The sequence below is a fragment of the Notothenia rossii genome (genome assembly GCF_949606895.1).
Source record: "Notothenia rossii genome assembly, chromosome: 3".
NCBI lineage: Eukaryota > Metazoa > Chordata > Actinopteri > Perciformes > Nototheniidae > Notothenia > Notothenia rossii.
In genome coordinates, this window is record NC_136901.1 from 38,851,148 (window position 1) to 38,868,795 (window position 17,648).

General features: G+C 40.1%; 1 protein-coding gene across 8 annotated transcripts in view; it reads right to left on the reverse strand.

Annotated features, from left to right (window-relative positions):
- Window positions 1-17,648, reverse strand: part of phka1a (phosphorylase kinase, alpha 1a (muscle)) — a 39,846-nt gene that overhangs the window by 13,996 nt on the left and 8,202 nt on the right. For 7 of the 8 annotated variants that reach the window (XM_079672773.1, XM_079672775.1, XM_079672772.1 and 4 more), the window contains 14 exons: window positions 14,182-14,280; window positions 12,621-12,767; window positions 11,027-11,080; window positions 9,210-9,332; window positions 7,715-7,810; window positions 7,202-7,309; window positions 5,841-5,919; window positions 5,601-5,735; window positions 4,815-4,924; window positions 4,401-4,545; window positions 4,171-4,249; window positions 3,195-3,361; window positions 1,084-1,248; window positions 911-1,005 (listed from right to left, as the gene is read on the reverse strand). In XM_079672773.1, the coding sequence (XP_079528899.1) occupies window positions 911-1,005; window positions 1,084-1,248; window positions 3,195-3,361; window positions 4,171-4,249; window positions 4,401-4,545; window positions 4,815-4,924; window positions 5,601-5,735; window positions 5,841-5,919; window positions 7,202-7,309; window positions 7,715-7,810; window positions 9,210-9,332; window positions 11,027-11,080; window positions 12,621-12,767; window positions 14,182-14,280 (1,602 nt within the window). The remainder of the gene's footprint in view (window positions 1-910; window positions 1,006-1,083; window positions 1,249-3,194; window positions 3,362-4,170; window positions 4,250-4,400; window positions 4,546-4,814; window positions 4,925-5,600; window positions 5,736-5,840; window positions 5,920-7,201; window positions 7,310-7,714; window positions 7,811-9,209; window positions 9,333-11,026; window positions 11,081-12,620; window positions 12,768-14,181; window positions 14,281-17,648) is intronic. The other variant, XM_079672774.1, reaches the window with a different exon arrangement.

Here is a 17,648-nt window from a genome sequence, read left to right on the forward strand (position 1 = left end):
ATTTCTGCTAAAATGTGAGCAATGATTGAGTCAGAGCTAAACTTTTCAGATGTGTGGATCTCACACTGCAGTGTAACTTTAATTAATTTACCTTTGTTATTCATGTTTTGTTATCTTTGCTTTTAAATTAGTGTTTTTAAATGCCATTATATAATATGTTTCTTAAAAGGTCTTACGGCCCGTCCAAACACAGGCATGAAAAAAATCTTGAAAGATCTTGATGCTGGGCGTGTCTGAAGCTTGGCGATTTTTTGCGAGCAACTCGACCAACAACCAATCACATGAATCTCCCGCCCCCGACATACAAAGCAATAGCAATGTTTAAACAAAGTAAACTGGATATAAACTCTCCAAACAGGCGAAAAACCTACCAGTTTCCCCCACTGTCTCTGCCACCTCCCTCCATGCCTGGTTCCTCCGGTTTGTATCACGGTAAATAGTTCTGGTCGTAAAGAACCGGGTGATTTGCTACCGTAATTTCTCATTTGGAATATGAGGAAATGACTCTAACTGGCTCTCCCAGCTTGCACGTGGTTTGATTGGCGGGATTTGATTGGCTGATGCCAGCTTCGAAAGCATCGGGAGCATCAAAATTTGAACATTGCTCAACTTTTGATGCTCACGATGCTTGCAAAGCCATGCTCCGCTCCCCACAATGCAGTTCGGCGAAGATTAAAAATCTTCTACGTCACCCCATTCAAGTGAATGGGCGAAGCTTTGAAAGATTTTTTTCATGCCTGTGCGTGGACGGGCCGTTAATGTCTTTCATTTTTGTAAAGCACCTTGTGTTGAAAGGTGCTATGTAAATAAACTTGCCTTGCCTATGATTGGTGGAAAATGTACTGTTGGACTGGAGGGAAAAGGGCTGATTGGTCTGTAAGTGAAAACAGAAAAGGGAACAAAAACACACCTGAGTTTCCTGTTGTGAGGAGGATTCTGGGAGATTCAGGTTTAGAGATGGTTGAGTTGAGCGGAACAGCTTGTTGGGCAGGTACATGTTCACATCTGGATATAAAAAAAAAACAGCTTTAAAATCGACCTGAACCACTGCATAGATATCGCTTTGCTTGTTTGTCCGCTCACTTTCCACGTTGAGGGTCTGAGCTTTGTTCATCAGAGACACCATGTCCTTGGTTTTAGTCGCCAGAGCCTTGAACTTCCCCAAAGCTCCTGTCCCTTTCTTGGTGGGCTTTTTGGGGGCAGAGTGGGCCAACAGGTGGTCCAGGTACTGGGCCAGGTCGTCAGCCTCTGGAGACGAGGACAACAAGGTAAAAAGATTTAAGCCAGGGGTGTCAAACTCAATATCATCACGGGCCACATCAGCATTTTGGTTGCACTCAAAAGGGCCGGTTGTAACTTTAAGACTATATAAAAATACATATATAAATATTTAATATATATAAAATAATGTATTATAATTACATTATTGCCTCTGCATTGGATTATTATCAGATAAGGTAATAACTTCATAATTAACTACGTCTAAAAGCAGAAGTCTAGGGCAAATCTGTTCAGTGAGAATGTCACAAAATGATTTAAAAAGAAAATCTAAATTCTGAAGAAAAAATAAATAAACAAAAAGTGATATTTTGGAGAAAAAAAATCTAATTCTGAGAAAAAAGTAAAATTTGAGATGCATTGTGGGACATGTAGTTTATGGGCAACGTGCTTCTGTAAAGTAGCATGTTACCATATAATAAACATATTATAGTTTTTGGCAAGCTCTTATGGGGCCACAGAAAATGAAGTTGCGGGCCAGATTTGACCCCCGGGCCTTGAGTTTGACACCCCTGGTTTAAGCAGAGAGTGGGAAATACAGAGGGAAACGATAAGAGATGAAAAGAAAAAGGTTTATCCAGTTTGAAAAACCAATAGATTCAACTCACCTTCATTGAGTGGACACACACATCCTTAACAACCCTATAATTTAAACTCAACCATCTTAGTTACTCACCCAAAACAAAATGATTGCATACTCAGACTACCGAGCCATACATATAGTTTAAAAGCTATATTCCACAAAAGTGAAATATATATTGAACACTGTTAACAATAAAAACCAGCATTATTCGCATGGGGGGGAATTGACCCTTTAAAACTGTGGAGATAACCAAAATGCTTATCATGCACAATCAAAATGCATGCGAAGCTTCATCTGTAGACATTCACTTAAAGACAGCAGCTGTTAGACGAGCTGTTTGAAACATGCATGTGTGTTAAATTGAGTCAGGCAAAAAAAACTGTAAAACTTGCAGAACCAAGATTGTTTTTATTGCTTTCCAATTTCTGTTGAGAATTGATTGGGTACAACACCTAACAGCCTGTTATTTTTACTGTTTTTAATGCAAGCAAATCTCCATTTCTCAACCTTATACAGTCACTGCCACCGTCATATGACTTCTAGTTGTTTTAGATTTTAATTTTTCAAGGTTCAAGGTTGAGAAACATTCAGCAACCAACAGTTATGCTGCATTTCCACAGCACTGTCTCACATGGTTTAGCTCAACTCCACTTGTTCTTTTTGGGAGTTTTCATGACCAAAAGTTGTGGTTACTACCAGGTTTTTACTTTAATATGAAATAGAGAAATGAACTGGTTTTAAAAGTGTTTTAAAAAGTGAAAAGCAGAGCTGTACCAGGCTGTAGAAACACGGCATCACAGAACAGAACAAAGAGGATGTAGATACAATCAGGGATTATTGAGAATCTGCAACGGCTTAATGTTTGTCATGTTGAAGTAAGATAATTCACAGGCATATTCAAATACATATTATTATTTTTGGATTGTTTAGTAAGGGGTTAGCAGAATGAGACCACTTTAAATGACAGGGAATCAAATTAGAAGACGTGAGTGGGCGGCGAAAATATTAAATATTTAATTCCAATAGTAGGCTATTTTCCATTAACATGTTTTTAGGTCCCTTTTAAAGAATTTGGAAAATCTTGTAGCTCCACATTTCAAAAGTTTGCTTCAAAATGTGCAGTTCATGAGGAATTTTGATCGTCTTATTAGATTTATAATGGTTTTACTTCCCATTCAACTCCAGAGTATGACCGTGTTTGTATTTATTAATACATAAAACCAGGAAAGGTCAAACCAACGATGGAATAAAAAAAAACTCAAACTCATTTTTTCCCATCGTTGGTGTCACCCTTCCTCCCCATCCATCCATCAATCTGTTGTTTTTTTCTTACCATCGTCATAATGTAACTCATGCAAGTATCCATCTTCGTCACCCTCCTCATCATCATCATTCGCTGCATCGTGGCAAGCCATGCTGCCAGAAGCCTTACCGTCCAGGAAGCTCAGGTGAGCGAAACAGGAAGTGGTCAAGAACTCCGACAGCTTCCCCGTCTGGATCCTGGAGAGGAGGAGGAGGAGGAAGAGGAAGAGGAGGAAGAGGAGGAGGAGGAGGAGATCAGTGAAAAAGGGGTTATTTTATGGAAAACTCTTTACATGACGCAAAATATGTTAAAGAAAACCATCTTATACGTTGATTAATGATATCGCCTGTATTTAAACTGGGCTATAGCTTGGATTTTATGATATCATTTGAGGTTCATGGCCCCAACTTTTCTATATCCACCCACATGTAAAACATTTTAATAGGCACCACCAAAAAGTGAGAACTTCTGATTAGTTAAAGGTTCCCTATCATACTGTTTTTCATCAATATATTATAGGTCTTAGATATATACAGAACATGTCTCTGATTGGCCACCAAACAGATCCTTGCAGCATTACCCATAATCCCCTCTGTTTCAGCCCTGTTTCCAAAGTGCTGATTCTCTGTCTGTTACTTTAGATGAAAATAAGGAGCCCCTCCCCACGCCCCTCTGTGAGATATTTGGTTACAAAGAACTCAATGATGCTCTAGGAGGAAATTCAGGTGATAAGGGGGGGGAGGGGTTACCTTGGTTGTTGATTGGCTAATGGTTACACAAGACAAAACATCGTTATGACATCATAAAGTGGCCAAAATCTGATCAGCTCATTTTCAGACAGGTTTTTATAGAAATGGATCAGGACAAAAAGAGAGAGAGCCTTTGTTCCTGAAACTTTCAGTCACCTTGGTTGCTGATTGGCTAATGGTTACACCACAACATCGTTATGACATCACAAAGTCATAACATTGTTAAATTATGAAAGAAAGTCCCTCGTAAAAGTCACCTTGCTCCTCCATAATATCCGTCCTGCAGCTTCTTCAGTGTAGCCACGACTGTAGGGTCCAGGTCTGTGTGGTCTTCAGCTGAAACACACACACACACAAAATACACACAATATAAGTTTAGCTTTCAAAGATACTCAAAAAAGCAAACCCCGTGCCAAAACAACAAAACACTTTTTAAATAAACAAGACATGTTCAGTCCTTTTTGAAACACGATGTATACGTGCTTACACAGCATGGTCTGTGAGATGGGGAAGGTGACGGTGGGTCGTCCGGTCATCCTCCACCTGGAGGCCAGGTAGGAGATCTCTGTCCTCAACATCTCCACGATCATCTTGTTGTCCAACGCCAAGTAGAACTGCTGGTGGTCGATGAACTGGAGAGGTTTGGGGCAGAAACGGAGACACGTGAGTTTATATTTTCGATATAGTCAACATTTCCAGGACTAGTGAAGCTTGAGGGAATGTGTTAAACAGGGAAGATGTTACTTTGGCTTTATTATTCAAAAATCTGTCTGGTTTTCATGACTCAATACCAAATAACACTCAACTCTTGTGATTGACATACGAGGAGTGGTAGTCTTGTAAATACTATATTCTGCTTTTAGAAAGTGCTTTTCGATCACTTTTGGGTTGTCTTACTAACCTGAGGTGTGAATGAGAAGATGGTGTTTCTGATGGTGTAGAACTTGGAGGTTCCCAGCACTCCTATCCTCCTGTAGGGCCGGCCCGTCAGACCCAGCCTGGGGTTACGACCTGGAACACAGCAGGGGTGGGGGGGGGGGGGGGTGATAAAGGCCTCAAAGGTCACCTATTATGCAAAATCCACTTCTTCATGTCTCTTCTACATCAACATGTGTCCCCTCTTCTTCATGTCTCTTCTACATCAACATGTGTCCCCTCTTCTTCATGTCTCTTCTACATCAACATGTGTCCCCTCTGTGGAAAGAGACTCTGAAAGTTTCAGGAACAAAGATTCTCTCTCTTTTTGTCCTGATCCATTTCTATAAAAACCTGTCTGAAAATGAGCTGATCAGATTTTGGCCACTTTATGATGTCATAACGATGTTTTGGCTTGAGTAACCATTAGCCAATCAGCAACCAAGGAAACCCCTCCCACCCCTTATCACCTGAATCTCCTCCTAGAGCACCATTGTGAGGCCAGGGGCTCCTTATTTTTCATCTAAAGTAACAGACAGAGAATCAGCACTTTGGAAACAGGGCTGAAACAGAGGGGATTATGGGTAATGCTGCAATAATCTGTTTGGTGTTTCAGCCAATCAGAGACAGGCTCTATATATATATATCTGAGACCTTTAAGTCCAGTTATCAAGAGAAGCTGTGGAGCAGAGAGTTCTCTTCCAGCCAGAGGTGAGGCCTTTTATTTTGATGATTTGATTATTGAGGATTAAAATGTCCTCTGAGGTTGTACCGAGTCGGGCGTAGATGTGGCTCAGGACTCTGGAGGGCTGCACGTGGATGGGATAGATGTCAGCGACCGTCTCCACCTCGATGCCGTTCTTCATCAGCAGCTCTTTGATCTCCTCCGTCTCCGCCAGGATCGACACTACGGCAAGAGAGAGGGGGTTTAAACATGGATAAAACACTATTAGCGCTTCACTAGGATTCTCCAACGCTATTCTGGCGTCTAAAACGTGTCCTGTAATCTCACCCTGTACCACCACGTCAGGTTTGGGGATGGTCGAGAAACGTCGGTTAAGAGGGTCGATCTCTCCAGGGGCGAGGAATCCCTGAAAGATTGGGAAAGAGCTAAAAGTCAGAAGCTGCATCTCACTTCGCTTAAATGGAATCCTTGCGTCGTTTCCTTGTGACTAGTCCCTCCCACCAGGGAAGCATGGAGAGATACAAGGAAACCACGAGAAGCAGGGAAATGAGTTTTAAGAGCAGTGGGACGTCCTTTCCTCCGGAGCGTCACGTGAAGCGACGTCCGTTTGTGATGAGGCCGCACAGCTGATCGTCTGACAGCAGCCAGATCAGTGCATGCGCTGCATCGTCCAATCAGTGAGCGATACACAGTAAGGGGCGGGGCGAGTGTCTGAGGATTTCAACGGAGGATGTTCTGGTAGGTCCTCGATTATCGCTCCTCCGGCACAAATAAGGCCACTGGGACGCTACTCGACTAATCAACTTTCGGTGCCCGAGGAGCTAGAGCTGTCCCGAATACCATTTTTCGGCCTCCGGATATTCGGTAGTAATCGGCAGCGAATATTCGTTCCAAGCGGGGGGGGGGAGGGGGGGGGGCGAACCGCTTCGACGCGTTGTATTTCAGTTTATTCACGGCATTCTTTTTGTTATTCTACACAGTATTGTTGTTTTATAGTTATTTGTTAATGTAAATAACCCAATTTGTGTTGTTTGAAATTGAAAAGGATATCACATTGTGTTTGTTACTTTCGTTGCAGTTGTATATGTCTTAAGTGTAATTTGGCTTGGCTTCCTATTTTGTATGGACATGCTTTTATTTTGAAGGAGAGGTAGCGCTGTTGACAGGAAGTTGTTGTTGCTATGGAAACAACGTGACGGAGATTAACGGAGAAAAAGTCATATCTACATATAAAGACGGAGAAAGTAAACAATAACGTTTATGGTTAAGTGTTAGCACCCCCCGAAGAGGAACAAGCTCTTACGTTGGTATTGGAGATATCAATACATAAAAAAAAAAAAAGAATATCCGAATAACAAAATTGAAACCCGAATAGAAAAGAAAAATAACCGAAGTGAGACGCACCCAGAGTCACAAAATCCACAATAATTTGATTTGTTGGATAATAAAGTTACACAACACAACCTAATCAATATCCTATGTTTTGCATTCAATTGAAAAAATACTGTTTGCTGAACTTGAATAAAAAAATAAGAAGAAGAAATCGGAATAATCCTGGAAATAAAAGGATTAAACATTTAAAATTAAAATTCTTTTAGTTTCTGAGGAATTTTTGAAACTTCAACTTTTTCTGAAAAGGAAATCTACCCAAGTGTGTTATTATTATTTAGAATAGAGAATGATTTGACCTCTGACAGGAGGTTTCCCAGGATGTAGAGAGACTGTCCCCACTTCAGAGGACATTTCCCCATCGGGACTCTCTCCACAGAGTGGGGGTTCACATACTCCTCCTCCACCTGTTTCACAAACAAACAAACAAACAACAGCAATTGCAATAATGTGGCACATGTTGCGTAAATCCTAGAAAATAAAAAATAAATAAAACCAAACGTTCAAACTGATTTCCTTTGACTAATTTTGATTTATTTGATTTGATTTGAATGTGTAAAACAATAATACAAAATGTTACATGAGAAACATTATACAGTACAAAATGAAGCAATGTCAAAATTGATATACAAAACTATTACTGATTCTAAATTATATATAAACAAATAATCTACTTAATTACACATCTGAAGATAACAATATCAGTCAATATAAGCCCATTTGAAATATAAGGATCTCAATTAGTCTGTTTTTATTGGCAATATAAAAATATGTCAGCAAACGTTTTCTACAGCTTCCCTCAAACGCCTCACCTTATCAGCAGGAACGCTGTAGAGCTCAGGCACGAGCCGGATCCCGTCCTTCTGTTTGATCAGGATCCCCTCCAGAGCCTCCTGGTACTCCTGCACCTGAGGAAGAAACACAGACACACAGGTAGGAAGTAGTGGAGTACAAATACTTTGTTACTGTACTTAAGTACATGTTTCTGGTATCAGGACTTTACTCCACTACTTTTTTTTTTTTTTCTGACGACTTTTTACTTTCTAATTCTTACATGTTGAACTCAAATACCTGTACTTTCTACTTCTTACATGTTGAACACAAATACCTGTACTTTCTACTTCTTACATGTTGAACACAAATACCTGTACTTTTTACTTCTTACATGTTGAACTCAAATACCTGTACTTTCTACTTCTTACATGTTGAACTCAAATACCTGTACTTTCTACTTCTCACATGTTGAACTCAAATACCTGTACTTTCTACTTGTTACATGTTGAACTCAAATACCTGAACTTTCTACTTCTCACATGTTGAACTCAAATACCTGTACTTTCTACTTCTTACATGTTGAACACAAATACCTGTACTTTCTACTTCTTACATTTTGAACACAAATACCTGTACTTTCTACTTCTTACATTTCTAACACAAATACCTGTACTTTCTACTTCTTACATGTTGAACTCAAATACCTGTACTTTCTACTTCTTACATTTTGAACACAAATACCTGTACTTTCTACTTCTTACATGTTGAACTCAAATACCTGTACTTTCTACTTCGTACATGTTGAACACAAATACCTGTACTTTCTACTTCTTACATGTTGAACTCAAATACCTGTACTTTCTACTTCGTACATGTTGAACACAAATACCTGTACTTTCTACTTCTTACATTTTGAACACAAATACCTGTACTTTCTACTTCTTACATGTTGAACTCAAATACCTGTACTTTCTACTTCTTACATGTTGAACTCAAATACCTGTACTTTCTACTTCTTACATGTTGAACTCAAATACCTGTACTTTCTACTTCTCACATTTTCCAAACAGGCTGGTTCCTTTAGTCTGAATGTGTGTTTGGTGGCGTGATCATTATTATTTAGAGTCATTGCGTGCCTATTGATTTGAACACGATCCGTGTATCCATCATTTCCTGGTCTTCTCTAAAGAAGAGGGACCAATGAAAACGTTGTCATGTTGCCGTTGGTCACCATGGAAACATTCATTAGCTAACAATGACATTATTGTTCTATTAATATAAAGGGAGGTCAGGTACTCTTTAAAACAGCTTCTAGTTATGGGTATTTTTTACTGAAGTACATTTCAAAGCCTCTTTACTTTGACTTGAGTAAAGAAGTTTAGTCAGTACTTCTACTTTCACCAGAGTACTTTTAAACACGAGTATCTGTACTTCTACTTGAGTAAAGGATGTGTGTACTTTTGCCATCTCTGCTCATATATTATATTAAACATCCAGGTGTGTATCCATACTGTCCATAGCGATGAAGAGTACCTGCTCGGGGCTGTTGATGAAGATGCCGTCCAGGATGAGGTAGGTCCAGAACAACGGCCACTCACACTCGATGTTCTCAAACAGCTTCAGCTCTGCAGACTCGTAATACAGGCGGTTTGGATCCTGCAGAGGAAATCACATTAATGTGTGTGAGGGTAGAATATAATCATTTAAAAGTGATATTGTATTGATCCCTGTGGGAAGGTCAGAAATCCATGGATATGAATCTGATTCTTTAAGATTACATTCTTGCTTCATTTGAAACTGAACTAGTGCAATGCAGCACAAATCCTAATTCACACAAGTTATGTTGACTAAGAAAAGACAAAACAAATATATTCTTTATGACGCTGGAGTTTGGACCCTTGTGTGTTAAAAAAAAATGTCTACGTAACTTTTTAGCGTTTGAAAATCCATAAAAGTGCAAGTTTTTGGGCTAAAACCTTTTATAATTGCTTTTATAGGCTTTATATGCCTCATTTTCTAATTTCAAATATTCCTTTAGATGTCTCGCTGCTGAATAACTGGGACAATGAAAACAAGCCGAACCAAAAACACACCATTCTCACAGGACTACAACACGAACATCAGAGCATTAAGGAACAGATCAGATGCAGCAAGAAGTCCTCTGGGCCCAGGAGTTCAAAACTTTTAATCTCAATCAGATCCGATCAGATTTTGAAATCCCATTTTTTGTGATCCAGGATCAGACAAGTCGGCCAAATGTTGTCCCTGTAGTTCAAAGCAATTCGGGATAGGATCAGCCAGATCCAGATTACGATTTTTCAAGATGACTAGATCCTGAATATCAGTGCTTTAATCCTACCGATCGCCATCTAGTGGATATGAAAAATAATACAAGGAAGACAAGAGACCACATTGCAGAGACATCTATAATGTTTAATTATATTTTTTTATTTGAAAGGTGATGACAGATGATGGACTTTTTTTTTGTTGAAGATATTTTTACTTTAATCTAAATTACATTTTTGATTGACAATCTTTGCTGTTACACTTTTATGAGCATCAACATTTATGTCATCAACATTTGGTTGAAAAACAAATAGGCCACCACAAACGTGAGCAAAAATGAAAAAAATAGAAATGTATTTCCCATGAAGGCTAAAAGGTGTGTATTATTTCAGTTAACAAACGTTGCCATCTTATTTAAATTGAAACATATTTTAAAATAAATTGTACAGTACATTTTGCTCTGGTAATCCACTGGAAATCCACCCCTCTGGTGGGATCAGGGTAATCCAGTTTTTTGGGATCAAACTGATCCCAATCCTGTGTTGTCGGTTTGAACTACCCGTTTTGAAGATTTGATCCAGATTAAAGCTTGGATTGGATTTCCTGATCTGATCTGATATCAAAGTCATCCTAATCCTGTTTTTTGGTTTTGAACTCCCCAAAATCCAAATCTGATCTGATCAGATAGGGATTAAAAGTTGTTGAACTCCTGGGCCCTGGCAACTAAAGATTAAACCTTTCTCTGTTCCTTTCGCTGCAGTGCATTGAAGCAAACACAACCTCACAGTTCCCTTTGTGCGAGAGCTAAGCAACACTGACATGCAGCTCGAACAGCCACTCGAGAGGAGGAGACGGACGGGAAACAGAGAGTTTAAACCTCCGAACAACAGACACCATGAATGGACTGCAGACAGGATAACACTGGGGCTCCTCACCTGCTCGAGAGAGAGGTCGATTTACATTTTCTGCTTTCGGTGGTGAAAACGTAACACAGAAAAGCCACGGAATAACTTTCTCTACTACTCATGTGAACTAAATAAATGAGTAATAATATGGTTGTTTACCTCTTTCGGGGTCTTGTGTCCGTCTCTGAGGAACCTGCAGCAGCCGTACCGACCCTAAATTCAGAGAGTAAAAAATGCATGAGGTATAAAGTGTGGCAGCATCGGTTCAAATGTACTTTTGGACTTTAATCAGTCATCAAATACTAACCCACTGAGGTTTATTACGTATGGTTTCATACTGTCCCTCGTGTGACGTGTTTATCATGATTTGTTTCCTGTATTGTTCTCATGACATGGGTAGTGTCAGATGTATTCCCTTTTTTAGCTAATTTTGAAAGCCAATTTCGACAGTAAAAATACACTTTCTCAAACCCATTCTAACTTTACTTTTTGATCCTTTTACTGGTTTGTGTTGGCCAAGAATACAAACTGTAAAGAACATTGTTTTACAGCTACAACTATGGATATAAATGCAAGACAGAACGTCTCTTGTATTTTATAAAACCAAGAAGTTGTGCTTTATTGGCCTGACACGTGATACATGTTAAAAACTAAACAGAGACTAAGGCCCAATCCCAAACCACGCCCTACACCCTACCCCTACACACTCTTTCTCCGTGACAGAGTGAACTGTTAACATCGCACTCTATCAGTGGATGTTTGCTGGAACTACTTGTACACAGCGTGTTTCCAGACGGACTCACACAGCGTGACTCCGGTCAGGTAGAGACCGGTCTCAAGTCAGCACCGCTGCAGACTCGCTGTTTGAGGGCTTGATAGCCCACTCCCCCTCCACACCGCTCCACACTCGTTGGTTTGGAACAGCACTTAATGTGGCGGACCCTCCGTGCCAACGTGCACACGGAAGGGTAGTGTGTAGGGCAGGGGTGTCAAACTCAAATACACAGTGGGCGAAAATAAAAAAAAGGGTACTAGTCGAGGGCCGGACTGGTTCAATGTTTATTGCAGAACTTATTGAAATGAACTTATTGCACATATTAAACCTGGAGCTAACACAGCTTAAATGATTGCGTATAAAAACAACATTAAACATTAAATAATCAGTTGCTTTCATTTCTTATGGCTCTATCTGCAGCTTTTCCAGAGTCATTTCTTATGAGTACATTTTCCCACAGGCCAACAACAGCTTCAACAAAACTATTTCCCTCAAAGAACAAACCAAACATGCCCTGTTGTCCTGAGAGAAAAAGTCCAGAAGGAAACATCCATGTAAACTCAGTGAGCTGCTCTGTGATGCTAGCTCAAGCAGATACTTGCCATCTCATCTTGGGTGCAAGGTCATCAATGTTTGGGGTCAGGCTCTGAGCGGATGAGACCCTCAGGATTGAGTGAATGCAATATACCGGCGGGCCAGATCTAACAGTAATCAAAAATTATCCAGTGGGCCGAAATTCAATCCACCAAAGGGCCTGATTTGGCCCCCGGGCCTTGAGTTTGACACATGTGATGTAGGGGTAGGGTGTAGGGCGTGGTTTGGGATTGAGCCTAAATCAGTAATTGCAAAATGTTATCAAGAGATTAGTCCTGAATTGTAGCCCTAAAAAACGATCTTTTGCCAAGAGTTGATCTCCTCTTTTCAAATATTGAGTTGATATTCACAGTAAAAGTGTATATTTAATGCATTTCTCTGTACCTGCAGTTTGGAGATGATCTCCTCCTTGGTCCTGTTGACGATGGAGATGTCCTCCACAGCGAAGGCGGGGTACGAGATGATGGCGAGGACTCCGGCGTCCACCTCTTTAGAGATGGAGGCTCGGGGTAACATCGACGTCAGGATGGACTGGAGAAGGGAGAGAGCGAGGGATAAATATAAATCATGGCATCTGTTGGGAAAATACTGAATGTCCTCGTCCAATATGAGAGTCCACATGATGACAAAGGTATCCCAACTGTAGCTGTGAACATGACAGGATGTGTGATTACTAGGGATGCACCGAATATTCGGCCACCGAAAATTATCGGCCGAAAATAGTTAAAAAGGCCCTTTCGGCTTTCGGCCGAAAGGGTTTTAGCACCGAAAAAATATCACCGAATGTCAGAGAACAGGGTTACGTTGATCATACTCCGCATATTTGTCCGGGTGTTTTGATTTCAAGTGGTGGAGTAATCCCGAAGTGGTGAAAGTCTTTGCAGTTACACCCCCTCAAGAAATGTCAGCTGAACACGTTTTACAAATCGCAATCCGCGCCTCTTTCTCTGATATTTTGAAATATCTCCAAGCGGCAGACATGTTGGCTGTGAGCCAGCCGCGAGCATGGTCGCGCGCCGTGCTTGTCGCCGCGTTTTGATTACGTCATCACAACAACACGTTAGCTTACCAAACTTATAGGTGCATTTGTTGTTGTTGAAGGCCTGGCTGTTACAGTCTTTATTTACACTATTTTGTTGTAGGCCTACTGGCCTAGATGTTTATGCAGTTTTAAAGCACCTTGGCTTTGTTCTGAATGCACTTTGTTGTAGTTATCCTACAGAGAAAATAAAATGCACTTGACTTGGAATTAATGTAGTGTATGCATTCAAAGTGCTGAATAAATGTTTTATGGACCCATAATAGTGATTATTATTTAAGTTAAGTTTTGCCATAATCATGTATTTTTCCATAATCAGGTAGCTGAACAACATTGGTAAAAAATGTATACATTATATATATATATATATATATATATATATATTTCTATTAATCATTTTTGGCCTTTCGGCATTCGGTTTTCGGCCAACTGTTTCCTATTTTCGGTATCGGTTTCGGCCAATAATTTCCCATTCGGTGCACCCCTAGTGATTACCTAGAAGAGCATCAGGACTGTTTGAGGCATATGATAGCTATGTGATTAACATGATGATTCAGCCTCTATGGAGAGAGACATATGACAAGCATGATCATTTCTGACGTGGAGCTAATCTGAAGTAAACATTGAATACTGCTTTCTATTCCTCCATCTTGTGACTGTGTAACTCCCTCTCTTGGATATCAGCATGTGAAGGACACTGTTCAGGAACTAGTTGATGCTCTGTATGTGATGACTACTTCCATCCGGGGATGAGTGATTATTAACATTTTTAAGTATTCAGGAAAAGTCAGGATTTTGAGAAAAACTCATATTTTTTGAATTTCAGAAAAAGTCAGGTGTGTGTGTGTGTGTGTGTGTGTGTGTGTGTGTGTGTGTGTGTGTGTGTGTGTGTGTGTGTGTGTGTACCTGGCAGTGCTGGATGTCGTCAGCCAGAGCGTGGACCACAGACCCCGGTCCTCCTTTCGCTCCGAAAAGGTTGAGGTCGTCCAGAGCCTCCAGAGCCGCCTGCAGGACAAACACAGACGTCACGTGACCTTTTGATAACTACAGACATCACGTGACCTTTTGATAACTACAGACATCACGTGACCTTTTGATAACTACAGACGTCACGTGACCTTTTGATAACTACAGACGTCACGTGACCTTTTGATAACTACAGACATCACGTGACCTTTTGATAACTACAGACATCACGTGACCTTTTGATAACTACAGACATCACGTGACCTTTTGATAACTACAGACATCACGTGACCTTTTGATAACTACAGACATCACGTGACCTTTTATAACTACAGAGATCACGTGACCTTTGATAACTACAAACATCACGTGACCTTTTGATAACTACAGACATCAAGTGACCTTTTGATAACTACAGACATCACGTGACCTTTGATAACTACAAACATCATGTGACCTTTTGATAACTACAAACATCACTTGACCTTTGATAACTACAGACATCACTTGACCTTTTGATAACTACAGACATCACGTGACCTTTTGATAACTACAGACATCACGTGACCTTTTGATAACTACAGACATCACGTGACCTTTTGATAACTACAAACATCACTTGACCTTTGATAACTACAGACATCACGTGACCTTTTGATAACTACAGACATCACGTGACCTTTTGATAACTACAAACATCACTTGACCTTTGATAACTACAGACATCACGTGACCTTTTGATAACTACAGACATCACGTGACCTTTTAATAACTACAGACATCACGTGACCTTTTGATAACTACAGACATCACGTGACCTTTTGATAACTACAGACATCACGTGACCTTTTGATAACTACAGACGTCATGTGACCTTTTGATAACTACAGACATCACGTGACCTTTTGATAACTACAGACGTCATGTGACCTTTTGATAACTACAGACATCATGTGACCTTTTAATAACTACAGACATCACGTGACCTTTTGATAACTACAGACGTCACGTGACCTTTTAATAACTACAGACATCATGTGACCTTTTGATAAAGACATCACGTGACCTTTTGATAAATACAGACATCACGTGACCTTTTGATAACTACAGACATCACGTGACCTTTTGATAACTACAGACGTCACGTGACCTTTTGATAACTACAGACATCACGTGACCTTTTGATAACTACAGACGTCACGTGACCTTTTGATAACTACAGACGTCACGTGACCTTTTGATAACTACAGACATCACGTGACCTTTTGATAACTACAAACATCACTTGACCTTTGATAACTACAGACATCACGTGACCTTTTGATAACTACAGACATCACGTGACCTTTTGATAACTACAAACATCACTTGACCTTTGATAACTACAGACATCATGTGACCTTTTGATAACTACAGACATCACGTGACCTTTTAATAACTACAGACATCACGTGACCTTTTGATAACTACAGACATCACGTGACCTTTTGATAACTACAGACATCACGTGACCTTTTGATAACTACAGACGTCACGTGACCTTTTGATAACTACAGACGTCACGTGACCTTTTGATAACTACAGACATCACGTGACCTTTTAATAACTACAGACATCACGTGACCTTTTGATAACTACAGACGTCACGTGACCTTTTAATAACTACAGACATCATGTGACCTTTTGATAAAGACATCACGTGACCTTTTGATAACTACAGACGTCACGTGACCTTTTAATAACTACAGACATCATGTGACCTTTTGATAAAGACATCACGTGACCTTTTGATAAATACAGACATCATGTGACCTTTTGATAACTACAGACATCACGTGACCTTTTGATAACTACAGAAATCACGTGAATTTTTGATAACTACAGACATCATGTGACCTTTTGATAACTACAGACATCATGTGACCTTTTGATAACTACAGACATCATGTGACCTTTTGATAACCACAGACATCACGTGACCTTTTGATAGCCACAGACATCACGTGACCTTTTGATAGCTACAGACATCACGTGACCTTTTGATAACTACAGACATCACGTGACCTTTTGATAACTACAGACATCACGTGACCTTTTGATAACTACAGACATCACGTGACCTTTTGATAACTACAGACATCACGTGACCTTTTGATAACTACAGACATCACGTGACCTTTTGATAACTACAGACATCACGTGACCTTTTGATAACTACAGACGTCATGTGACCTTTTGATAACTACAGACGTCATGTGACCTTTTGATAACTAGACGTCACGTGCCCTTTTGATAACTACAGACGTCATGTGACCTTTTGATAACTACAGACGTCACGTGACCTTTTGATAACTACAGACGTCACGTGACCTTTTGATAACTACAGACGTCACGTGACCTTTTGATAACTACAGACGTCACGTGACCTTTTGATAACTACAGACGTCACGTGACCTTTTGATAACTACAGACGTCACGTGACCTTTTGATAACTACAGACGTCACGTGACCTTTTGATAACTACAGACATCATGTGACCTTTTGATAACTACAGACGTCATGTGACCTTTTGATAACTAGACGTCACGTGCCCTTTTGATAACTACAGACATCATGTGACCTTTTGATAACTACAGACGTCACGTGACCTTTTGATAACTACAGACGTCACGTGACCTTTTGATAACTACAGACGTCACGTGACCTTTTGATAACTACAGACGTCACGTGACCTTTTGATAACTACAGACGTCACGTGACCTTTTGATAACTACAGACGTCACGTGACCTTTTGATAACTACAGACGTCACGTGACCTTTTGATAACTACAGACATCATGTGACCTTTTGATAACTACAGACGTCATGTGACCTTTTGATAACTACAGACGTCATGTGACCTTTTGATAACTAGACGTCACGTGCCCTTTTGATAACTACAGACATCATGTGACCTTTTGATAACTACAGACATCATGTGACCTTTTGATAACTACAGACGTCACGTGACCTTTTGATAACTACAGACGTCACGTGACCTTTTGATAACTACAGACATCACGTGACCTTTTGATAACTACAGACGTCACGTGACCTTTTGATAACTACAGACGTCACGTGACCTTTTGATAACTACAGACATCACGTGACCTTTTGATAACTACAAACATCACTTGACCTTTGATAACTACAGACATCACGTGACCTTTTGATAACTACAGACATCACGTGACCTTTTGATAACTACAAACATCACTTGACCTTTGATAACTACAGACATCATGTGACCTTTTGATAACTACAGACATCACGTGACCTTTTAATAACTACAGACATCACGTGACCTTTTGATAACTACAGACATCACGTGACCTTTTGATAACTACAGACGTCATGTGACCTTTTCA